Source organism: Neodiprion virginianus, chromosome 3 (assembly GCF_021901495.1).
Source record: "Neodiprion virginianus isolate iyNeoVirg1 chromosome 3, iyNeoVirg1.1, whole genome shotgun sequence".
Classification (NCBI taxonomy): domain Eukaryota; kingdom Metazoa; phylum Arthropoda; class Insecta; order Hymenoptera; family Diprionidae; genus Neodiprion; species Neodiprion virginianus.
In genome coordinates this window covers 11,955,408-11,981,814 of record NC_060879.1, presented here as the reverse complement: position 1 = coordinate 11,981,814, position 26,407 = coordinate 11,955,408, and the positions used below count along the sequence as shown (strand labels likewise).

Genomic DNA, 26,407 nt, shown 5'->3' with positions numbered 1-26,407 from the left:
TGACATTTCATAAAAACATGGTTGTTCCTGTAGCATTCCTGAGAGTTCTATAGTTCCTAATAGTTTTTATCAATAGTTCTAGTGAATTAATACTCAAAAACTAATTTTAGGAGAATGAAATGCTAGCGGCCGGAACCCAGCATTTCATAAGTTAAAATAACGATTTCTACATACCACAAACGAAATCAAACAAATCTTACGAGAGTTCTTTATCATTTTCGAATGATTGGTAAATACGTCTTACATTTTCCACTGTTTTAAGCGATGTTTTACAACGAATAAACCAAACCAGACCCAAAAAAATGACATACTGGCGCATATTCCAATCCAAAAGGTGAGCACGGAAGATATTATGGTGGCATTTGCTTTTTCCAACTACGAGGCGAAGAGTTCCGGCCTTCATTTCAACTTCCCGTTTTTCTATTTACAGCGAAAAAAGGAAGTTATTGTGATCACCCCGAAAACGAAAAGTTGAGTTTTCAACGAATCTCCACGTTTTGAGATCTACAAAATCATCTCCGACCATTTTCAGATGGACGCTGTGTGTGTGTGTATGTATGTATGTATTGTGACCTGGATTTTTCTGCACCTCGGTCACTCGGAAAAAATGACCGAGAACTTACCGCGTGCACAATAATTTGGCGTCCACGATGTCCCCTGAACCTGCAATAAGACCGCGAAATTTGTTGGGCGCCTGGCGTGGTCAACACGCCTCGAAATCGGTAATACGATATACCGCGACCATATGCTCGGTAGCTCAGTACCGCGGAGAGGGGAGGGGTAATCTTTGGGTAGAGAGAGATACGCCACACGTACGTTGACAAGTTATTTCACAAAGCAGCGAGAAAGTTAAACAGTATATTTCAAAATAGTGATGATACAAAAAAAAATTAAAAATAATAACAATACTGCGGACGCTTGTCCTCGCGATCCCAAACGCAAGCGCTTAGCTTCCAAAAAAAAAGAACGAGCAAACAAAATAAACAATCAAGAAGAAGAGAAAAAAAAGAGAAAACAAAAATATGAAGGGATCCCGAAGACCTCTACGGCCTACGTGCGCTAGTCACTATACTACTCGTGACCGCTAATTCACACACTAAGAGAAACCAAAAGCAAAATCGGACGCGACGCGCTGCTCGCGATCGTCCTCTACAAAACGGCGCTAATCGCCAACTTAATACTAACTGATTATGCATAACAAAAAAAAACGGAGGCTAGGCTCGTCGCGGCACCCACGACCCTCCTCTAGGAACGCCTATTTTTATTAGCGCGCACCCGAGCTTCACTTTCTCTGCGACGGCGGGACGCAGTCGCGAATTCGAATGCTCCCCGTGAGACTGCTCGCGACCCACACGAGAACGGAGGGTGTATCGGACGAAGTAAAATGACCCCGTGTAACGGATTTCAGTTACACTTAATCTCGAGGTAATAATGTCTCGGCTCAACCCGTGACTCGACTCGATTTCCTGGATCCCCCGAAATGAGCGCTACTCCCTTACGCGCAACTCAGGCTACGGTCACCAAGCAAATGTATCGGCTGAAGAATCTCGAGTACAGTTGCTAACGCCAATCCTCATTGGCTATCCGTCCTCGGCAAGCCTTTACTCTATGAACGCCAGAACTTGAGTGATCTCGGATGGTCGCAACGCCGATCTCGTCACGCTAATTTTTCGTGACGTCATCACCCTAAGAATGCGCAACAATTGATCGGTCATCGATTTTGGGGATTGCGCAACTTGTCGCGCACCTGTCGTCTCTACGCGGCGCAGAACTTAAGGCTAGATCGCGATGTCGTCTCCCGCGCAGCTCTACGTAGTCCTGGAGTTGGGCGGGGTGGTGCTTCCTCGTCGCTAGCTGGTATCTCGCGGTTGCCTTGGTTGGGTGTAGGCGGGGTGAGCGGGGAGGCTGCGGCGCGCCGGCCGCCAGCGGGAATCGCGTCCGCCTTGGATTCCCGTGCTGCAGGGATCTGCGTCCCCCTCCGCAGCCTCGGTGTCCTTCCCGCGAGATCTCCGTGGTTTCGCCTTGCCTCGAAAGATGTTCAGCGTCGGAGTTGGTCGCTGGAGGGTAGCCGGTACACTCAAAAAAAATAAAAAAAACAAAAGCCTGAAATATCTTGGTCGCAATGCGCTATTTCGTCCCTGTCGAACCTCGGGTGCGTGACTCCAGTTCTGGCGCTCTCTAGGATTATTTCGCGAATCGATTTTCCAAACCCTGATTCCGGGATCTCGCCCAGGGTTCAGGGAGTCTCTTGCAACGGGCAGGCCTAACCGAACTGCCACGTTACAGTATATACCGGGACAGTCTGTTGAAACTATACATACAATGCGCATGCGCCAAATAAGTCAATCTTATTGGTCGGTGAAATCGCCTCGCGACGATGTTTTCGTCTGCTGAGGAGGGGATCAACGTACACAAAATGAGACAAGACTCAAGAGCTGTAAATCTCTCGTGCATAAAATCGTGGATTGAGGTTATGTTGCTGTTATTTTTACGTAGCGTGAATTGTCTAAGAATACTATCGTTCAGCAATACCGTGGTCGATATCGAAAAATATTCAACGGACGCAAATATCAAATGATACAGAAATTGGATGTTATTTATTAAAAGAAAAAATCTGAAATTCAATGTGAAATGTCACTAACAAGTGGGAGTCTGGACAAACAGAGGTAGGTAAGTAAAAGCAATGTTTATTGTGAACAGATTCTTTATTAACATAAAATTGAAAATGCGTCTCATTAACGACTTATGTTTAAAGCATTTTATTGGAAATTAGTTGTGTCCAAAAATACCAAAAGATCCAGTCTGATAATAATAGCTTCGAATATTTTCAGGTACAAAATAATTCATTGCCAAAGTGGGACTAAATTTGTCAGGCATGGAAGCATGTAGGTAAATTTCTAATCACGTGATCTTTGACAATTACACTATTTTAACATGGATTCAATGATAAAAATCGTTTTTTTTTTCTCAGCAGGCTCGAAGTTTAAACTTTGATTAACACGAGGAAAATTATGCCTTACCTGATGGTCAAAACGTTTAGGTGGCAAGGATCCTGGTTTTTCGAGCGGTGCAATCATTATAACCATCGAACCTGGTTGTTCCGTCAGACATCAGGTGCCAGAGTGAATTTCATCAGACCATCGCCACCTTCTTAATATCAGTTGAGGCAAAATTGCAGAGCGGGATATACTACAGATCATAATCGCTGAATATCCCATCATTTCACTTTGATCGAGCCAATAGCGATAAGTTTGTTACTTAACCGTTGCCGCCAATTGGTTCTACCGAGGAATCATTCTGTGCACCATTGTAATTCGCGCTGAAGCGCCGGGTTATTTACATCTTTGTCCTCTGGAATGGACCTGTCAAAACGTGCGTTCTGTGTTTTGTATTCTGCCGTTTTCTTAATACGGTCAACGAACGTCGAAGTATCAGTCGCTTCGCATCCGCTCTTTAGGAAGAACAAGTGTGAGTGAATAACTATGAATAATGTACAAAGTGATACGGATAGCGAGGGTGAGGATATGTCTAATGATGTGCCAGCTGAAATGCTCGCTGCAGCGAAGGAAATAGCATTAAATTCATTGCCGAACATTTCCAAACAAAAGTACACAAAAGTGTACAACGAATTCAAAAAATGGCGCAGCACAAAGAAGACAACGTCATTCGCCGAAACTGTTTTACTTGTGTATTTTAATGAAATGTCTACGCAGCGCGCTCCATCGACACTATGGGCTAGATATTCTATGCTAAAAACTACTATGAAAGCATATGATAATATCCATATCAGTACATATACACAATTGCTAGGATTGCTAAACAAGAACAACTCGGGGTATAAACCCAAAAAATCCAACGTATTCACCACAGCTGATGTGTCCAAATTTCTTAAAGAAGCACCAGATACAGAGTATCTTGTAATGAAGGCATGTATACATACATGTATATTAATTTCTGTATAGCGACACTTGTCGTGAATTGAAAAAATCAAGCTCAGAAGTCTAAAAATTCTTCGAAATTGATTGCGTCACACGTAAAATTCGTTTTGTTATTAGAAAACTTGATATAATCTCTTCAAGGTAGTAGCCCGGTGTGACGGGTTCAAAAAATCGATTTTTTTTTTTTACATTTTTCGGAAGAAAAACATCTTAAAAATATGCTATAAAAATTTCAGACATAAATTTTAATTATTCTTAAAGTTATAGCTAAAATAAGAGAGCGCGCCGTAGTGTGTATGAAATCGTGTGTATGAAAGCGTCGGTGTCAAATCTGTTGCTAATATTGTGCTTAAAAAGCCAACTCCAAAGAAGCCAGAACTTTACGTAGAGCTCTAAAAGCTGCTGAAAATGACAACTTTGAGGAAACGGAAGGACTGCTCTATGCACCAGGCATAGCTGATTAATGTAAGTATAATTTTATTGAAAAAAATCTGTTGTCAAAACTTTAAAAGCGTTTTTCTCAAAACCATGTTTTCGAAAGTTCGGGGAATCACTGACTCAAAACTATTCAACCGATTTAGCTAAAAATTTAACCCGTTATTCTAGACACACATATCTAGATGCCGAACCTTTAAAACATTTAATTTTTCAATTATAAACTATTTTATTTAAACAATTTATGAAGAAAAAAAATTAGATTTTGAGAACTTTTTTCACAAGTCCGCCATTTTGTTTTTGTTTTTTTATTTTTATGTATATTTAAGGTTCGGGACCTAAAATGAAGTCTACAGAATAATAATCTCTTTGAATTTTTTATTTCAGATGACTTTGGAAGGCTGTGTGTTTCCCCGAACCAACTCATCTTTTCTTTGAGGACTCCATATTGACGTCAAAAATTTTAAACAAATTAATGTAAAATTAACTTTAAAAAAATTTTTTTATATACTTCAAAACACCAATAAAAACATGTAAAAACTTTAAAACGATAGCATTTCATTTACTTTTTAAAAAAAAATCATGAAAAAACGTCTCAATTTCGGTCGTGACACCGGACTACTACGTTAATAGGCGTTACTAGTAATGGAAATTTCCGATGCTTGTCGAAGGGAAGAACTGTCTAACTTATGTATGAATGACGTAAAATATCATGGTACTTTTTTGTTCGTAACGTTGCAAATAACAAATACTAAAATTGTGAGAAGATTTACGGTAGTAGGTGAATTTTACAAAATAGTGAAAAAGTATATGGAAAAACGCCCAAACAACTCCAAAACAAACAGATTCTTTTTGACATATAGAGCAGGAAAATGTGTGTTACAGCCTCTTGGCATTAATACGGTTGGAGGCGTACCTCAAAAAATTGCAAAATATCTTCAAATAGAAAATCCTGAACTCTATACGGGTCATACGTTTCGAAGATCGTCTGCTACGATACTAGTTGACGCAGGAGCAGATATAACAGTTTTGAAAAGACACGGCGGGTGGAAATCGAACACAGTCGCAGAAGGATATATTGAAGATTTCATGCAGAACAAAAAAGCAATCGGTCATTGTATTGAAAGTGCTATACCGTCCGGATCGAAGAATTCGAAGCGCTTGAAACTCAACGAACATACGAGTATAGCAGAAAATGAAGAATCATAAATTTTTGATAATACGTTGTATCCAAATCCGTCTGAAAATGCTCATGTATGTACTGATACCCCAAAAGTAACAGTGATTCCTGAAACTCCTAAAGAGTCGTATGAAAATTGTAGAAACAGACTTGATATTGGAAATAATCAAACAAATCAGGCACCAGAAGCCATTAAAAATGTATCTATAACCACATCAGAGTCATTAAAAAATATACCGTTTCATTTTGTAAATTGTAACGTTACGATAAATAGTAATAATAATCGAAAATAATAAATAAATCAGATTTTTCTTAATTTAATAAATTTATAACAGTTCTATAATTAGTTTTTTTGGGGCGGGGGGGCTTCGCCCCCCCGAACCCCCCCCCCCCGTCCCAGCGCCCCAACGCTACCGTTATATACGTTTCAATTATTCAAAATAATTGTAGTGGTCGAACTTTGCGCAGCTTAATAGGAAAAATAGTATACGATACTCGTGCGCACGTAGGTAATCCCGAACGACCTACTTTGCGCACTCGTATCGTCATGTACTATTTTCTTGCCTCATAATTTTCATCAGTTATAACTGACAGGTCCAGCAGTATATGCGGGCTGTACACGAATTGATCCTCCAGAATATTTTTGCACTTTATGCAGGTTCTTCTTGTCACCAAAGCATCATCGATAGCTTCTTGCATCATATGAAATCCGTCGTTCAACAATATATCAACGTTAACAGAGATTGTAACGCAAGGATGACTGTTTTGATAGCCGCAACATGAAGAATTTTTAGTACAACTTGGCTGTTGAGCAAAAAGGTAATCGGCCAAGTGGCTAACATTGCAATGAGCATCTAGACGCGTTATTGTCCTAGTGAACAAGATCTTTGCATCTTCAAACAAGTTCAATTCCAACAGAATATTAGCTCTTTCCACGTAATGTTTGGCATTGATTTTCTTCTTTTTCAGCACTGTGAGAGCCAATTGAATGATAGGACTTGAGGATGAGGCAATTTCATAGTGGTAACTCTTGTGACACGCAATACCACTCAAAATTACTTGGAATATCGAATTTAAAGGACATGTTCTAATGACAGAAATGCTTTTCTTTTTGATAGTCATGCAACCTTTCAGAAGACCATTTTGAAACATTGGTAGCTGTGGATTGCGTATGTCCTTAATGTAGCCCCATACTGGGCATTTGTCGAGACATGTCTGCTTGTATCTTTTTTTGGGAATGGGTTCTTCATCAGTTATCTTATCCATATGAATTTTTTCAGCTTCATTTCCCCAATTTTCGTTAATATACCACTGCTTAAGGGGTTAGGTGGGTTTCAAAAGCTCAAAATACGTACATTTTTATGAATTTTTCTTTATTTAATCAACAGAATATTTCATTCCATCAATTTAACACATAAGAGATACATATTTTATAAGTAGTTTGTGAAATTTTCATTGAAAAATATTGAAAATTAAGGCGTGGACACGTCGTCTGCTATGACCCCTCAAAAAAAGTTCTCTCGGCGTAGTCAGGATAACTCATGACAGATTCATCTGAAATGCAAAAACCAAAAATTCTCTGTTAGTAGATGTTTAAAACTCGTGCTTGGACGAAGGAAAAAAAAAAAACAAAAATTACATTTTTGGCGGCGTTGAAAACAAAAAACCCTTATTTTAAGTAAAATTTGCACCCTTCATGGCCTTGAAATATTACTTGGAATAGAAAAAAAAAATTCCTTCGTTCAAGCACGAGATAATGTTACTTTGAAGAAGTGTGCAAAATTTGAAAGAGATCGGTTCATAAGTTTTCGAGAAATCGTGACTACCGATTTCAAAAATGTAGTTTCGAGAAAAACGCGATTGAAGATTTCCAGAATAGTAGCCAATCATCGTACTTACACCGTATAATGATGCAAACCCACGTTTTTTCCACGTGCCATCACCTGACACGGTAACATCTGTCGTATCTTCAACATTATTTTCATCACACGTTAATTCTTTTTCTTGATTTGCAGCAGACAACCTCCATATACCTGCGTCACGCTTGGTTACAGCCTGATGGGTGAAACATCCAAAGGCTAAATCTCTTAGAATATGACTTGGATCGTTTTAAAATTTCAAAGGAATATTCTCAACATATTCAATTATAAGATAAGCAAAAAAAAAAAAATTCGATTTTTTGAAATCTTGAAACCCACCTAACCCCTTAAATTCAATAGGCGTGCTGGTCTGGCGGTTTTCATCGATAGTGAATGTTCAAGCATTCCCTACAAGACTGTTCGTAGATTCTATTGCATTTGTGTCCGATCCAACTGTCACTGAATGGTTGACAAGTTGTTGTTTCGAAATAATATGACTCCCATCAATCTCAGATAAGAAATCAGTGCCATGATCTTTATTTTTACTGAAATCAGATTCTTCGAATTCGCTCGCAGAAGAATAAATGTTAGCAGGTAGGTCTGATTTTTTCTTTGATTGCCCTCGGTTCTGGTCGCTAATTGTTATCCTATCGCCCTCGTTTGATGCAAGCTTTATCTTACCATCTGGACGCTCGTTAATATGTTGTAAAACGAATTTATCGGGGCGAGTTGGTAGGATGCCTTTCAACGATCTTTTCATGTCAACAATCTCTGCTTCTATGGCAGAAGATGTAGCAATAATTTGACCCCGTTTGAAGTGAGGTCGCATTACACCGGTCCACAGCGATGCGTAGGGCATAAGTTGTTTTTTGAATTGCTTGGCGAATTCAGGATCGTTGCAACCGTTTATTATACTTCCGCTTTTCGATTGTTCAGCAAGATTTTGTGCGGTGCGTTAAATTGTATCCGCCCACATTTTCCAATCAGTATCGGAAGCATGATCGTTCTGTGAATCATCGTCTCTATCTTGATCGTCTTTTTCTTGGCAGCCTTCATTAGCCAGTCCATCGCAGTGATCTTCTTCGTCAAGAGATGTGCCACGTATCACATCGTTTATCAATTGTATTCGTATTTCAGAATGTACTGCCACGTTATTATTCGTATAACCAATGAATTCGCTCAAAGATACTACGAGTACTTTTTTTTTTCAGCGGTGAAGGGGAAATCTTCAAAAGACATCCGGTTGTTCAGGTGGATGTCATCGGATAGTGCCGGATTTTTACCGGCTAAAACCCCTCCGCCGCTCATCACCCAGGACGAGGCGGAACCGCTTTCGCATTACTTCACCTCGTCCCTGTGACCGGCCTGTTCTCCTGGCTTCTCGCCCACACGCACAGCGTGTCTTGCTGCCGGCTCGCGGAATCTGCTGTCACAGCAGTTCCGACCCAGCTCATGCTTATTTACCTACTTAACTAACTACCTGCTACCTGCTAACGCAGTTGCGTTTATTAATTTTGCGTTAGCATTCCTTATACTACCTTAGTTTACCTATAACGCAATAGCGCATCATGTTAGTATACTTTATACTATTTCCCACCCCCGCGCAATAGCGCTTCAGCCTATGTTAGACAGTATGTGTTAGCACTCGCAACACGTTGGTTTACTATAACCTTAATCTCTACGTCACTTATTATATAATGCTGCTCCGAGCGTAGTCAGGTCTCCTGCTTGCCGCAGCCTGTGGCCCGCCGGCACGGAATTTTGCTGACACAAGCGTTCCGCTTCGGCATGTTCCAGTTTCGCTTCACTGTGGGCTTGGCCCACTGCTGGCGCGGAATTCGCTGACGCATTGTTTTGTTTCGCGCCAGCCTGCTCGCACCTGTCGCAACTTGAGTCACTTAAATTTATATCACATTTCGCTATACCATTTAATTAATTGTTTTGGTATTTTTCGCATTGTCACTTAAGTCGGTCACTTGTCACTCCTGTCCCTTGCAATCCCTTCGGATTAGTATCCCTGCCGTCACTCCTCACCAGCATGCTGCTCGCGCTTTTGTAGTGGCCTTGTCCCCTACCGGTCGTACTGCTTAGCCTGACCTTCCTTGTCAGCCTCCAGTCAGACCTGGTGACCACATCCTCAACGATGGTGCGATAGTGCGGGAACATTCGTTCATGCTCCGCCGAGCTGCCACATTAGCAGCCGGCAGTGAACACTATCCCGTCCAGCACCACTGCGTCACGCCAGGGGGGTTGCATTTTCAGCGGGCTGGTTGAGTTGACCAGCTGCTGGGTCCCCCCATACCGTCTCTTTAGGTAGAGGATGGCCCGATTATTACCCAGGTAATTTACATCACCGTAGGTCATCCGGACCGTCGCTCCCTCCCCCACTGGCCTGGTCGCCGGAGGCCGGGGCTTCCCTCGTCTGATCTGTCTGGCCGCGTGGTCGGCCGCCAAGTCTTCCACCCTCCTCAAAGTGGCGTCGATACCACCTATCTCTGGGTGCCCTGTTTCGTGTTCCTTCTGGTCCTTCAGGTCCTTCAGCAGGCCGCCGCTGCGGAAGCACACGGTGTGTGCGTATGATAGATCACACGCGCACCCGGCGGCCCCCCCCCCCCCCCCCCCCAGCCTGCCTACTAGTCTGGTCACCTGCCTGGCTTGTCGTCCGGGTTGGCCTCCTTGTCTCCTCGTCCTTTCGGCCTCTTCCTTCTCTCGCAGCACCCGGCCTATAAACTGGGCGACCGCGTTCCATTTTTCCGGGCTCTCCAGCATCGCCTTGGCCAATTCAGCGATGCCTTCGACTTGTCCCGTGGTCTTCCTCATTTCCTCCCTGAGTTCCCCCCAAGCCGGGCAGTGGAACCAGGTATGGTCTGCATCATCGTTGGGGCGGCTGCAGTGATGGCACCTCGGTGTTACCTCCTTACCTATTCGTTTGAGGTACTCACCGAAGCATCAGGGCCCGTGAGGCCCTGGGTGAGATGAAAGTCCATCTGGCCGAACCTTCTGTCCACCCAGGGTACCACTGAGGGTATGGCTTTCCTTGTCCATGCCCCGCTCTCCTCTTCCGACCATTCCTTGTCCCACTCGATTAAGGTCCTCTCCCTCACCTCTTTTCTAAGCCGGTTTCTTGCGGCCTTGCCCAGTCTTCCCTCGGCCTCCGCTGTCGAGATTGCTTTTCGCTCCTTCGCCAGGAAGTGGAGAGGGATCAGGCTGGCGAGCACCATCACGGCTGCTGTTGATATCGTGCGGTACCCGGAGACTACCCTGAGGGCACAGGTCCTCCCCGCCGCTGCTAGCCTCGCCCTGTTCCGGGCGATCTCGAGGGCGTCTGCCCACACCGGGGCGCCGTAGAGCGCCACGGAATATGTGACGCTGGCCAGCAGCCTCCTCCTGGTGTAGGCCGGACCACCTACGTTGGGCATTAGCCTCCCTATCATGCTTGCCACCCTCTTGGCCTTGTCCGCCGCGCTCCGGATGTGGTCGGCAAAGTTCAGTTTGGCGTCGATAATAACGCCTAGGTACTTGGCACTGGCTACCGGTTTAACCCTGTGCTCCTTGACATTGATCTGGTTCACCCTTAGCTTGTGGCGTCGGGTGAGAACCACGATATCGGTCTTTTGCTCCGCCAGGTTCAGGCCTCTGTCCGTCAGCCAGCTTAGGGCAGACTCGATGGCCTCCGTGGTCTTCAGTTCCAGCAGCTCAGGGGTTCTTGCCGTTACCACAAGAGCCACATCGTCCGCGAAGCCGATCGCCTTCACTCCGTCGGGTAGGGTCATTCGGAGCAGGTCGTCGTACACGATGTTCCACAGTAGGGGGCCGAGGACGAACCCCTGTGGAACGCCAGCCGACAGGAGACGCTCCTTTTTTCCCTCGCTCGTGTGGTACAGAAGCCGCCTGTTCTCCAGGTAGCTCCCGACCAGCTGAAGGAGGTACGTTGGTATGCCTTGTCTCCTTTCCATTGCCTCTAGAATGACACCATGCCCCACCGCGTTGAAGGCGTTTCTGACATCCAGAAGTGCCATCAAGCAGGGAGTTGAGGAGCGGCCTCACCTCCAGCTAGCTTTGCTGGCGATCTCCACCACTTCCGTGATCGCCTGCACGGTCGACCTGCTCTTCCTGAACCCATACTGGTTGTCTGCAAGTCCGCCAGATGCATCCAGCGCCGCCCTCAGCCTGGCGTAGATCAGCCGTTCGAGCAGTTTCCCGGTGATGTCGATCAGACTGATCGGCCGGTACTTTTGCGCTATCCCCGCCTTGGTTTGTCCCTCAGGTAGTAGAACTAGCCTTTGTCTCTTCCACTGATTGTGGAAGGTACCGCTCGCTAGGCAGGCGTTGTCGCCCCTCAGGAATAGTCCCGGGTCGACATCGACCGCCACCATTATAGCCTCGTTGGGGATCCCATCGGGACCAGGGGCTTTTCCCCTACTGATCTTCCTGGCGGCTTCGACCAGCTCCGCTTCCGTCAACGGTTGCGGCGGGTCCTTTGCGGGCTCTGCCCGGCTAGGCCTTTCGAAGTGGGCGTGGATTGCGAAGAGCTCGTGAAGGGCCCTTTCCACTACCTCTGGGTCGTCCGGTTGCCTGGAACCACCTAATTTCCGGGATACTAACTTATAAGGTAGCCCCAGGGGTCCTCGTCGACCGTCCTGAGGAGCTCTTCCCAACATCTGGCTTTACTGGCCTTTATCTCATCCCGAAGGGCCTTCCTTGCCGCTTTGTATGCGCCGGTTGCTGTGGTGGTTTCCCCTCTTGCCCTCCGCCGTTGCTCCTGCCTTCTGGCCCTGACACACTGGGATCTGAGGGACGCGATCTTCTCATTCCACTAGTGCGTTGCGGTTTTGCCCTTGGGTGGTCTCCTTTTTGGGCATCCCCGCATCACAGGCCTTTACCACGGTGGTCATCAGGACGTCTATCTCGTTTCCTGCTGCGTCCGCGCTGCGCTGCTCCTTTTCCCTTCTGAGGAAGCTCGACATCGCGTCCTTGTCCAGCTTCCTCACCACCCATCCTTTCTTGATGCTGCCAGGTGTTCGAGCGTGCGACCTGTCACTGGGCTTCCACGTCATATTAATATAGTGGTGGTCGCTCAGGCTTTTGTCGTCCAGAACACGCCACCCCGTCACTTCAGCCGCCACCCCTGGGGTTCCTGCCGTCAGGTCGATTACCGACGTGGCTCCCGTGCTGGCCCTTTGCCACGTTGGGGCTGTACCCCCGTTTACAGGAATGAGGTCTAGCCTGGCCAGGAAGTCCGCGACCACCCGACCCCTCTTGTCCCACTTGCTTGACCCCCAGTTTGGCGACTTCGCGTTAAAGTCGCCAGCCACAAGGGTTTTGGTGCCCACCGCTCTGACCGCGCCCTCGAGGTCGTCCAGTTGCCGCTCAAATTCCTCGATGGCCTCGTTAGGCGAGTAGTAGCAGCTGAAGATGGTTAGCCCGCTTACCCTCGCCCAGACGTAGCCGGTGCCCTTGCCACCCGGCTCCGGGTTTCCGGCTAACCTCTTCGTCCCCAGTATGGCAGCATCTCCCCTCGTATCCACCGCCCAGTTTTCCTGCTTTTCCGTGCTGCTGGGCTTCGAGACTATCAGTATCTCAGCCCCGTGCGCAGCGGCGGTCTGGGTCAGCAGGTCCTGGGCCGCACGGCTCCGGTTAAGGTTTACCTGGAGTATCACTACTCCAGGTCCGCCCCCGGGTCCCGTGGTGGCATGCCTCCTCACTCCTGGCATGTTGTGGTGGGGAACTCGAGCCTCCGCCCGAATGATACACCAAGCGTGGTGGGGGAGAGCATTACTGCCGCAACCCCCGTCGTGCCCGTCTCCCGCGTGGCTGGTGTGCTGTTGTTCACCTTCCTGGTGGCCCTCCTTCCCTGCCGGAGCTTAGCTTTCTGCAGCTCCTCCTTGAACGAACTGCAGCGGCCGCTCCCAGAAAAGTGATATCCTCTCAGACCCCGGTTCTTGCAGGTCAGGCACCTCGGACTAGATCCCCAGCACTCCTTCTCCTTGTGCCCCTCCGTACCCCACTTCCTACAGGCGTTGGAGTTGTCGGGCCCAAGGCACTGTGCCGCGTGGTGCCCGTACCCTTGGCACCGGTGGCACTGATCTACCGCGATCCTCTCGCGAATCCAACAGACGGTCCACCCTATTTTGATCTTAGCTAGGGCGACCAGTTTCCGGGCAGTCCGCTCTGGCATTTTGCACAGCGCGGTCTGTGTTACCCGGAAACCCGGCCTTAGCCTCATCAGTTTCACCAGAGGGGCCTTCAGGGCTTCCGACAGGGCCGCCCTGACTTCCCCCTCCGTGGTTACCTCGTCCAGGTCTCTGACCTCAACGACCATGGACGGCTCCAGGGCCGAGACCTTCGCCTCTCCCCCCAGAACCCCCCTAACCGCCTCGCTCAGAGCCCGGGCACCGCTAACGCCTTTCACTTCTAGGAGGACGTCACCCCCCCTAGTCCTTTTTACCGCCGCCACAGTGGTCCGAAAGCCCGAATTCCTGGCCAAAACCCCCAAAACCGAAAGTTATCATCCGAGGTAAAGCTTCACATATTTGTCAATAGATATCATTGGAGCTTTGAAATCCAAAAGGACAAATGTTTATATTCATTCTATGGCCTGTGGTAAACCCTCGAAAGTGACCTTTGTCAAGACTCGCGCGGGACTGTGGTGTGTGCACGCTTTTGAGCGCGGGATAAAAAAGGCTATAGTTTTTTCAATTTGCATCAAAATCGAGTCAACCAAAATGGATATTATTCCTCAAGGTAAGTGAATTACATAAATTTTGTGAAAGAACCAAGTTTCGGAATTTATGGCGATGATATTAATGATGCAATACGAGTGCTGCAAAATAACCTATTTCATTGAATTGCATTACTATCTGTAGAGAATTAGTTATGATCCCCGGAGATCCTGCGGAGATCTCAACAATTCCTAGTGTGAAAAAGTATAGAGAATGTGAAACCGTTGGCATCGCCTGCTCGTTTTTGCTCCATTGGTCAAAAATAAGCATTCTTTGAAGCAGTGTTTTGTCGACTCGGTCGGAGCCTCGTGTCCCGCCTCGTGGGATTAGTGTAGCGCGGCGATGCAGACTTTTTCTTTTGTTTACATATACCTGAGGACTGTTACAAATGTATCTGATGTAATTTACATAGTGTCCAATTTGAATTTCATTGGACTCGCACTACTGAATATTATCACGAAAGTGAATAATTCTAATTTATAAATTATTGAAAGTAAGTAAAATATTTGCAACGAGACTGCTGATCGATTCGTTGAATTATACCCATGGTATTGTATGTCCACAACTGTACATAAGGTACTTATGCATGGCCCACGGATTGTCGAATTAGCCATTTTGCCAATAGGACAGCTCTCTGAAAAAGCTCAGGAGTCGCGAAATAAAGACGTACGGAATTACTGCGAACGTTACTCACGAAAATGCTCGAGAGAAAAAAATATTGAAGATATATTTCTCCGACTTCTAGCTTCTTCAGACCCGCTTATTTCGAGTTTGCGAAAGGCACATCCCAAAATGGGAAAAAGTTTGTTTCCTGAAGCGATCGCGCTTCTAAGTTATGAAAAGTTTAGTTTTGAAGAAGGCGACGCAGACAACGTCATTCATGAAAACGACGTCGATGATGAGTATTCAGATAGCGATTAGTATGTATCTTTAAAAATTATGTTATTTTGTTTTATAAGAAAAAAATCTGTAAGAATTAAAGAAATTAATTTACAAAATATCACTTTTAACAAAGTTGTATCATTTTTCACGGAATATTCCCGCCATTTTCGGTCCACCATTTTTAATTTCGCATTTTTGCATTCGTTTTCGGAATCGGCGACCCCAAAAACATTACTAGTATGAATTTCAGCGAATTGGTATCATTTTTCGCGAAAAACATCCGCCATTTTGGGGCCGCCATTTTGAATTTTGCATTTTTGTTCTTTTTTTCAGAATCAGCGACCCCAAAAACTTTACCAGTATGAATTTCAGCGAATTGGTATCATTTTTCGCGAAAAACATCCGCCATTTTGGGGCCGTCATTTTGAATTTTGCATTTTTGTTCTTTTTTTCGGAATCAGCGACCCCAAAAACATTACTAGTATGAATTTCAGCGAATTGGTATCATTTTTCGCGAAAAATATCCGCCATTTTGGGGCCGCCATTTTGAATTTTGCATTTTTGTTTTTTTTTCGGAATCAGCGACCCCAAAAACATTACTAGTATGAATTTCAGCGAATTGGTATCATTTTTCGCGAAAAACATCCGCCATTTTGGGGCCGCCATTTCGAATTTTGCATTTTTGTTTTTTTTTTTTGGAATCAGCGACCCCAAAAACATTACTAGTATGAATTTCAGCGAATTGATATCATTTTTCGCGAAAAACATCCGCCATTTTATGGCCGCCATTTTGAATTTTGCATTTTTGTTTTTTTTTTTGGAATCAGCGACCCCAAAAACATTACTAGTATGAATTTCAGCGAATTGGTATCATTTTTCGCGAAAAACATCCGCCATTTTGGGGCCGCCATTTTGAATTTCGCATTTTTGCATTCATTTTCGAAACCAGCAAGCCAAAAAAACTCTAGGTATAGTAATACTAGCAATTTTCATTGAGAAATATTTGAGTTATTAGTTTTGGCCAAGAATTCGGGCTTTCGGACCACTGTGCGCCGTGACATTGGCACCGGTCTTGTCTGGGTTCACGCCCCCCTTGATCTTTTTGAGCACTTTGGCGTAGTTACTGCCGCTTGCTACTTTTATTAAGACCGCATCGGGGCGGACCGGCTTCCTTTTGGTCTCACCCTTCCGCTGGCCCTTCGGCTGGGCCACCGCTGGCGTCTTCTGTGATAGCTGTGACAGCTGTGATAGCTGGGGGGCAGTAGTGGCGGGTTTGGTCGGTCTCTTTGGGCGGTCTCTCCTCACCACCTCGCTCCAGGCTTCCTTGCTTCCCTCCTCTTTCTCCTCGGGGCGCGGCCTTTTTTCCGCCACCCCCGCGGATGGAGAAATCTCCTTCCTCTTCGACGTCGCCGCGTCCTGAACAGTTGCCTGTTGTTGATGCTGCGATGGTTGCCCAGGTTCTCTCGCTGTCTGGGTGGCCTTGTCCCCTGCCACGCGTGGAGCCTTGGCCGCTGCCAGCTCCTCCTCCATTTTCTTCCAGGCTCTTTCGACCTGGCGGACGATGATAGCTGCCTTTGCCGTGTCCTCCTTCAGCGCCACGTTGGTATTTTTGTGCGCAAGGGCAAAGTCCTTCATGCCCTCGAGAAGGACAATCAGGGACTTCAGGCAGTCCCTCCCGCTTACCTCCGCAACGCTGCTGGTGGCGCTGGGGCAACTCATCGTCCTTGCCCTTTCTTTGGACATGACCTTGGGGATCGCTCCCTTCGGTCCAGACGCGTCGGCCTTCGCCTCCTTTCTCGGTGCCTCCAAGTCGACGAGGACTAGCGGCGTCTGGATTGGCGCTGGCTCCCTCGTCTGGTTCTCCACCCTGTTGGTCCGCATGGGCGGTGGTAGTGACCTTCGGAGGCTGGTCCTTCTCGCGAAGGGGTCCGCCTCGAAAACTTCGAACTCCATATCTTGGTTGCATTTGTTTGTGTTTGTTTTGTTTGATTGAGACATATTAAGTGTTTTAAGTCTAACGACGGTTCGGCCATCATGGCAGCTGCACCGCGGTGCAGCATCTGTCCCCGCCGGAAAGAACCCTAACCCCGTACTCGCACGGAAGCTGCTTTCAGTTTGTCGGGTGGTCAGCCCTATCCATGCGATCCCCCCCACCCCCCTTTACTCTTTAGGGTCTTCCGTCCGGGGGATTCCCCTGTCGATCCGAGCCAGGGTAGGCCCCCATTCGGGTAAGACCTGCCGGAAATACCCTACCAGCTTCGGGTATAAGGAAATACTGATCAGGTAATCCTCCATACATGCGCCCGAGGCCCAAGATTTAACCCTCCGATTGGCTCCAGACAGCTGCAAATAGCGGTTTTCCCACATCAAACCTGCAGATTCCTAGGAAACCACAGGAAAGATACAGACATATTTTACAGCCCTGGTCGGCGGATTACTAGTCCGGCCTTGACTAGTCTCGGAGGAATATCCTCAGAGGTCCCGACCACATCCTATTCATTCACTTCCCATTCATCCCTCGCCATTCCCTCACCCAACCTCAGGAGGCTGGGCCGGTTGTGCTTAGTGTTAGTCGCTCGTCCAGTCTCGCCTTTGCCGAGGGACTTTGGAGCCCTAGTCATTGGGTCCACTGGATTCATTGCGACCGCCAAGCCCCTACACCACGACAAGGTGACAACCGACGTAGGGGACTACGAGTACTGCTTCGAAGAAGTCAGCCAGGGTTCTTAGATCCGACATCTGATAGGCCTGCGCTACGCAACGCTTGTAGAAATTACGAAAAGCGGGACCTCTACTATGTAATCATTTCCACCTACTCACCATGTGTACTAAGTGACTCACATCAAGTCGTATATAAGTTTTTGGAAGTGTACTTTGATGTAGTACTGCAACGCCATAGCATCTCTGCAAGTAGTCCTGAAGATCATAGCACATACCAAAGACTTTGGCAACTGCGATTAGAAGAGCCCATCCAAAATCTGTTACTACGATCGACGGAATAGGTGCACCTTTCGTGAGGATATACCACACGAAATAGCCTATTGCTAGAGCAGTTTGATGCGCAGATATCATCTGAAATACCGGAACACTACCTTTATCGATAATGACCATACACTGGTATAAGAATATTGCCGGATCGTGCTTTCCTTCTCGTCTAGCAATCCCACCAGTCGCAGCAATAGTGAAAATTACGTCAGAATTTTTTTTACAGCGTTCGGTATAAATCTGCTGTTGCTCCGGCGCGCGGCGTCCAATTAATGCAATGGAATTTTTCAAGGCCTATTTTATGAACAGTGCCTTGTAAATACTTGTTTTTTTTTTTTCTGTTAAAATAAAAGAAACAAAGAGGTGAATTCGATGGACAGGCTTACAAAACAATATGACGAGAACGATGATAAATATGACATTGACTCTCCATTGAATAAATTAAATATAAATAAAATATAAATGAAATATAAATAAAATATAAAAGAAATATAAATAACATGTAAATAAAACGTGAGTGAAAAATAAATAAAAGATCAATAAAATCTAAAGGGAATATAAATAAGGTATAAATAAAATGGAGATTAAATATAACTAAATATATAAATAACATGTAATACCTCTTTAAAACCTGTCCACAGTCAAAATAATTAAAAATTACACATTCATTCAAACATTCACAAATAAATTAAAATAAAATACGCCAGAATTAACACGCACTGGGATATTAAATTGTCTATGATGGTAATTAAAACAGTTGATAAGTCATAAATATGTTAAAAATCACTCATCCCTTTGCTTTAGACTTGTCAACAGCTCCTTCATGTGATTGTTAAATGATGTTGGGACTTCTTCGACGGGGTTCAAGTGTACGGCTTTTTGAAAGTTTCCCTCCTGCTGACCCAGCGATGCACGACAGTTTTAAAATTGATTTTTCGGTTAATTTCGTGACTTCTTTTAGGCTTTATCGTTGTGATCAAATCACAGGTTGTTGTAATGACGGAGATTAATGAGCAATGCCGAGGTGTTAATTCACTTTTGAATGCGTTGATAATTGACTACGCACATTCCACAGGGAATTTTAGACTGTTTGCCTTGGCATCTTCCCGTAGACTCTTCAAAATGTTCAGCCGTTTCTCCCGCCTGACGCCTGGATCGAGATGGCTGTGTCAAGCAAAACCTCGCGGGCACTTTGAATTTAAAATATCGTTACATTTACCCCCTTTTTTTCATGAGATGGGTTATCACTCGTGAAAAACACTCACTTTCGTCACATTTATTCTTACAAACTAGGCCACTCACACTGCATACAACATACCATAAAATTATTTACAAATTTCTTAATCTATATTCATCTTAGATTTCGTCAGGTTCTCTTACATCTAAATCTTCTGCAGCAATGAAGGAACAATCAAACAGTACGTTGGTTCGCATTTACCTTATTGTAGAACAATTCGTCATTTGAGAGGTAGATTGATAATATCGACGTAACATAGTTCGATTGTATGTACCCTTCACCTTATTTTCATCGTCAGTGTCGACGAGAATATACGCATTCACACCTACAATTTTTGATATCTTATAAGGACCTTGAAAAAGATGGAACAACTTCTGCGTAACTTTATCGATTGCACTAGATTGCATGGGAACTCTAATAAGTACCAAGTCATTGATTTTAAGTTCTACTTTCGATTTATTTTTCTGTTGTGAACGACTTCTATGAAAATTTTTGACTAATCTTTCTTTAGCTAATTCTAATTGTAAATTTGCGTTAGTTGGTTGTGAATCAGGAAATTTAATCAATTGATGGATCTTGTCGGTATGGCTCTTATTATACTGGAGTTGATATGGGGTAAATCCGGTACTTTGGTGAATTGTCACATTCAAAATTCTTTCAATCGTCGGTATATATTTTGCCCATTTAGTGTGTTGCTCTGCACAATAGATTCTAAAAAATTTTCCAAGTTCACGCATAACTCGTTCGGTAGGATTCGACTAAAGATATCGTATCGACGAATAACAAACTTTGATATTTAGTTGTTCCAATCCATTTTTCCACTTTCCAGATGTAAATTGTGTTCCGTTGTCCGAGAGTATGCGGTTTGGTTTTCCAAATTTGGGAATATAGCAAGCAATAATTTTCTTTAGGCTCATTTGTGCAGCGGCTTTTTTCATAGGATATAATGTGACATATTTTGAAAAAGCATCAAGGGCAACTAAAATATATTGTACTCCACCAATTGATCGGGGTAAGGGACCATAAAAATCAACAGTAACCAAATCTCCAGGTTTATCGGATCTTACAAATTGATATTCCCCTTCCATAGCAAAGTTCAAATGTTTTGTACGCTGACACAAAACACAAGTCGTCACGAATTTTTTTACCTCTTTTGCCATCTTTTGCCAATAATAAAATTCTTTTAAATAATAAAGCGTCTGTATAGATCAATGTGTCCTAACCTATTATGTACCAAGCTAACCAATTCTTTGGTCAAAATATAAGGAATGCAGATTCTCCATTTGGTACTATTCTTATTGCTAATAAACAACACGTCATTATAAATTTCATAAGCAGTATTAGTGTTGTTTTGATCGCTCGAGTTAAACTTATTTTTTAAAAATGGATCCTCCCGCTGTAATTTTTCAATTTGTCTAAACTGCTTTGGTAATCCAATATCTATCGTTACTGATTGTATTAGTGGATTTGACGACTGGTCATTATTTAAAAGTTCTGGGGATAAAAATAAAGTTAGCACTGCGATTATCTTGTCATTAGATGTCTCGTCATAAAATTTACAATCTGGGTTACGACTAAAGAAATCTGCTACTATATTGTCCTTTTCTTTGCAATATTTCACCTTAAAACAATATTGTTGAAGTAAGAGACTCCATCTAATCAATCTGGCATTTAGAAAAGGTGTTTGCTTCAAAAATGTGAGTCCTTTATGATCAGTTATTGTTTCAAATTCTCGACCAATTAGATAATATCTAAATTTAATAACTGAATAAACGATAGCTAGCAATTCTTTTTTGGCAGTAGTATAGTGGATTTCATAACTAGATAAAAATCTGCTAACCAAACCTATCAAATTTTGTTCATCGTGATCATTTGTTTGGTAAAGAATGCTTGAAATTCCTTTATCGCTAGCATCGGTTTGTAATTTTATCGGATTATTAGGATTAAAATGTTTTAGGATCACGGTGTTGATAAAATTATTTTTAACTTCGGTATAAGCTCGGGAATGTTCTTCAGTCCAATTCCATGCGGTATCATCTCTCAATAAGTTTCTAAATGGTTCCACATAAGTTGCATATCGAACAGTAAATTGTCGGTAGTAGTTGCATACGCCAAAAAATTTTTGTAGTTGTTTTTTGTTTTCAGGTTGTGCAAAGTCTCTAATGATCTTAAGTCTTTCGGGATCAGGAGATACGCCTTCGGTTGATAAAATAAATCCAAGAAATGGTAGGGTATTACTAAAGAATATCGATTTTCGTAATCGAAGAGTGAAATTATATTGTTTCAGTCGAGTGAATATTAAATCTAAATGTTCTACATGTTGTTTGAAATTATGCGAAGCTACCAGTAAATCATCTACGTATGGTGTTAAAAATGTAGTAAAATCGTTATTAAATGCTATATTCAACGCTCGAATAAAGCCTGACCCAGCAGTTTTTAAGCCGAAAGGTATTCTACAGAATTGATACAGAGTTGATCCATGCAAGAATGCGATATACGGTCTTGATTCTCTTTCCAGTGGAATTTGCCAATATCCATGTGTTAGATCGACACTAGAGAAATATTCAACTCCAAAATATTTTTGAAAAATTTCTGCAATTAAAGGTTTCAATAAAGATTCGTTGTCAGATTCTATTATATCATTTAAATAACGACCAGCTAAACAAATACGTACACGATTGTCTTTCTTCTGTACGATACGAAGGGGATTACAAAATGGGCTTATCGATCGCTCGATAATTCCAGATCTCAACATTTCTCGCATTTCCAAATCAACGGCGGATTTCAATGCTATTGGTATGGGATATGACATACGAATAAATGGCTTATCATTAATTAGTCTTATCTTATGCTCATATATATTGGTGCATCCTGGTTTTTCAGAAAAAAGTTCTTTATGATGTAAAATTAAATTGATTACGGCTTCTTTTTGATAATCCTCTTGTAACGTTAGTTGAAACGCGATCATTCGTAAATCCTCAAAGAAATTATGGTCTTCCGGACTTACATTCAAATTACACTGTACTGGAATTTCCACTGAACAAGTTCTAATTGCTAACTGTTTTCGTGAAAACCCCCCTGAATCCTCGACAGTCCACAGCTCATCATCAGCATTTTCATACTGATCAACTGTGTCATCGTCGGAATTTCTTTCACAAGCATTTAAATCACAAACAATTATATTATCATTAGCATTACGTGGCACATTAAACAAATTATCAATAGCACATTTAACTCAATATTATCATTTTCAAATAAATTCGGTAAGTTATGAGTCTCTAGAGAATTGAAATTAACTTCATGATTCCTTTCCTCAGACAATTGATTCACGTGATGATTACTGTTATCCTCTCGATTCTTCCTGTACTGATTTTGATTTACCGATTGGATATGTGTAATATTATCTTCACATGAAGACCCAAATTTCTCCGAAGAAACACGACTGTACGATACAATATTACTATCATCTCGAAGTCCATTAATATCAATAGTTCCGGTGTTATAATCTAATATAACTTGATTCAATGTTAACCAATCGTCTTCCAATATAACATGGACAGATAACCTAGGTACGACTAAAAATGCATAAGTCATTCTTCGATGCTCAACACACATATCAATAAGCATTTGTTTTTTGATTCCTACGCTAGTTTCGCCAAATGCGGGAAATATTTTTAAATTTGACACTGGTAGTTTCGTCAATTTCAAATGACTCGACAATTTTTTATAAAAATTTTCTCATATGCAAGTTAGTTGACTACCCGAATCTATTAGGGCTTGTACTGTATGTCCACCGATAGATACTCAGTGCCGGCGTTAGGGGGGGGGGGGGGGGGGGGGGGGGGCGCGATGGGGCGACGGCCCAGGGCGCCAAATTTTGGGGGGCGATTGGTAGATGTGGGATACTTCCCCCACCCCCCACCAAATTGGAACGCGTGGTGGATGGTGGGGATAGCTAAATGTTCGAGAGCGGGGCGCGAGGTCGCCGATTTGTATACTTGGTCCTTGGTCTCTCGTCTCGAGCGGCATTCAGCGAAAAAACCGAGTCTACTGACGGCTCCGACCGTTTACTTAACATTTTAACTTTTGAATGCTACAGAGGACACAACTCTCCGCGATATCGCCTTTCCGCCCTTTCCAAAATAGTTTTTCGAATATCCCAAATCTTGCATTACTTTTTTTCTCCATTCAAAAATACTCCTGCATTTCTCTTTCAAATTTTTTTACGCAATTCACAATTGTGAATTTTTCCGTAGTTCTTGTACTGTTTTGAGTTAACTACAATTCCACGTTATTCCCATGATGATTTCTCAATTTCTTGAAAAATGTCGGATCAAAAGATAAAAAAAAAACCTTCCGGTGCGGAATATCGGAAATGTAAACGGGAACAGGAAAAAGAGTTTCTCAAATCGAAAAAATTAATGAACATTGAAGAATACATTTCAACGACATCGCAAAAAGAGCAAGAGTCCGTCGCAGAAAAATCTTACCCTTCCACATCTTTCGGAACGAACGAAAACCAAAACGAAGACAAGTACGGTGAAAATAGGACAACTAATGAATCCGAGCTCTCTCACGATAATCACGGTACTTGCGACGTGAATTCTGATTGTCGATCATTTATAAATGATTTAGAAAACGCAAATTCACAAATAGTGGATTTATCCGATGTAGGGAACTGGCCGGATAATCGGAATGATAAAATGGTTGACCATTTGATAACTGTCGGTCCGACGCAGGTTCAGCGATCCAACTTTACGAAAGATGAATCCGGTCGTCATTTTACAAGTTCTCAGTATTTCAGAAAACTCCAAAATAATGAGACAATCTCGCGTCGTTGGCTGGTGTATTCACCTTCGAAAAATCGAGTTTTCTGTTTTTGCTGTCGACTTTTCAACAGTGAATCGACATCGAATTTAACATCCGAAGGTTTTGATAACTGGAAACATTTGTCTGAAATACTAAAAATGCACGAAAATAGCGCGCTGCATAAAAAGTACTACCATCAGTGGTTTGAGAGAGAAATCAGGTTGAAAAGAGGAAACACAATTGATTGCGATGAACAAAAATTGATTAGTCGTGAAACTTTGCGATGGAATAATGTTTTGACTCGTTTAATGAACATTGTTATTTATCTGGCCGGAAATAACATGGCCTTCAGAGGTAGCTCAGGCAAACTGTACACACCAAACAATGGCAAGTTCTTGGGATTGGTACAATCGTTGGGTAAATTCGATCCTGTTATGGAGGAGCATTTGAAGCTGGCAACAACAGGCGGCATTTCTGATCACTATTGTGGTAAGGATATCCAGAACGAGTTGATTGATCTGATGGGCGAAAAAGTTACGTCTGAGATTATTTCGCGAGTCAAAAACGCTAAATATTATTCAATTATAGCGGACTGTACTCCCGACATAAGTCACGTCGAACAATTTTCCCTGACAATTCGATTTGCAGATTTGACAGATGCCAATGTCGCTATCAAAGAGCATTTTATAGAGTTCATCCCGGCAAATGATTCAACAGGTGCAGGACTTACCGAAGCCATTGTAAGTATTCTCAACAAACACGGACTTGAAATAGCGAATTGTAGAGGTCAGGGGTACGACAATGGAGCGAATATGAAGGGAAAAAATCTTGGGGTGCAAAAAAGAATTTTGGATTTAAATCCCTTGGCTTTTTATGTGCCATGTGGCTGCCACAGTTACAATCTCGTACTGTGTGATGCTGCTAAATCGTCAGTCAAGTCTGTAAGGTTGTTCGGGCTTTTGCAAAGATTATTTACGCTATTTTCTGCTTCAGTGAATCGGTGGAAAATACTTAGTGATCACGTGGAGCTCTACAGTTTGAAAAAGCTAAGCGATACGCGTTGGGAAGCCAAAATAAATAGCGTAAAATCTGTTCGTTATCAAATTTGCGAAATTCATGATGCTTTAGTGACATTGGCTAACTTAACAGAAAAAACCGGTCACACCACCTCACATGAGGCAAGCACATTAGCAGAGCAACTGGAAGATTTCAGTTTCATTGTGTCTTTGGTGGTTTGGTACGAAATTCTGTTTCAAATAAACGTTGTTAGCAAATCACTGCAGTCCAAAGATATCGATCTCGGTAAATCTGCAGAAATGCTCGGTAATTGTTGTAATTTCTTCGAAGAATACGGAGAAACCGGATTCAAAAAAGCTTTATGCACTGCGAGCGATCTCGCAAAAGCGCTTCAAACCAAACCAGAGTTTGCACCTGCGAAACGTTTACGACGTATAAGACGTCAGGATGGTGAAATGGCTACGGATGAGCCGATTGAATCTCCAGAGAAAAAATTCGAAGTGGAATTCTTCAACAAGTTGCTGGACGTCGGTTTAATGTCATTAAAAGAAAGATTTCAGCAATTGAAAGACTATTCGCAAACGTGGTCATTTTTACACGACATTAAAATAATTCCGGAAAAAAATCAACTCGCAGTATTATGTGCCAATCTTCAGCAAAAACTCACTGTTGGTTCTAATTCCGATATCGACGGAGACGCACTTTGTGACGGCTCATAAGTTTGCAACCTTTTCTCCCAGATGAGAATATTTCGTGTATAAATGTTCTCAACTTTATACGACAGCGGAATATTCAAGAACTTTATCCAAATGTATGGATTGCATTCCGGATTTTTGCAACGATTCCGGTTACAGTTGCAAGTGGAGAACGCAGTTTTTCTGAACTAAAATTAATAAAAACGTATCTCCGATCAACAACCTCTCAATCGAGACTCTCTAACCTGGCTACTCTGTCGATTGAAAATGAAATCGCTGAACAATTGGATTTTTCTAGTTTAATTCGTGTATTTGCTGACAAAAAGGCTCGAAAAGTAAAATTTTACTAAAGAACAGCACAAAAAAGAGGAAGAAAGTTATTCAAAAATTAACAAAGTATTAAATCAAAACGAAGAGTAATTAAAATATAAAATGTGCATTAAATTCATGCAAAAACAAATTTTGGATAACAAAAAAAGAAAATCAACAAAAAAAAATGATAAAAAAACAAAAAAAAATAAAAAAGCGGAGCTACATAACTTTCTACGTCCACGTCGTTAGCTCTGGGTCACGCTAAAGGAAAGATAGAATTCTTAATACACGTTCACATTGGTTCAGAAAAAAATTAACTGTCGATTTTAATTTCCT

At 43.1% G+C, this 26,407-nt stretch overlaps 2 protein-coding genes across 2 annotated transcripts; one reads left to right on the top strand and one right to left on the bottom strand.

The window, feature by feature from the left end:
• Positions 1-12,220: 12,220 nt before the first annotated feature.
• On the bottom strand, positions 12,221-14,748 carry LOC124299561 (uncharacterized). Its single transcript, XM_046752823.1, has 3 exons — positions 14,678-14,748; positions 13,246-13,891; positions 12,221-13,147 (listed from the first exon to the last, which is right to left on the bottom strand). The coding sequence occupies exons 1-3, from the start codon at positions 14,746-14,748 to the stop codon at positions 12,221-12,223; spliced, it is 1,644 nt and encodes a 547-aa protein (XP_046608779.1).
• A 9,640-nt stretch (positions 14,749-24,388) lies between these two features.
• Positions 24,389-26,109, top strand: LOC124299815 (52 kDa repressor of the inhibitor of the protein kinase-like). Its single transcript, XM_046753191.1, is given in 3 exon segments — positions 24,389-24,536; positions 25,041-25,772; positions 25,775-26,109. Coding segments are annotated over 3 exon segments (1,215 nt in total).
• Positions 26,110-26,407: the final 298 nt, after the last annotated feature.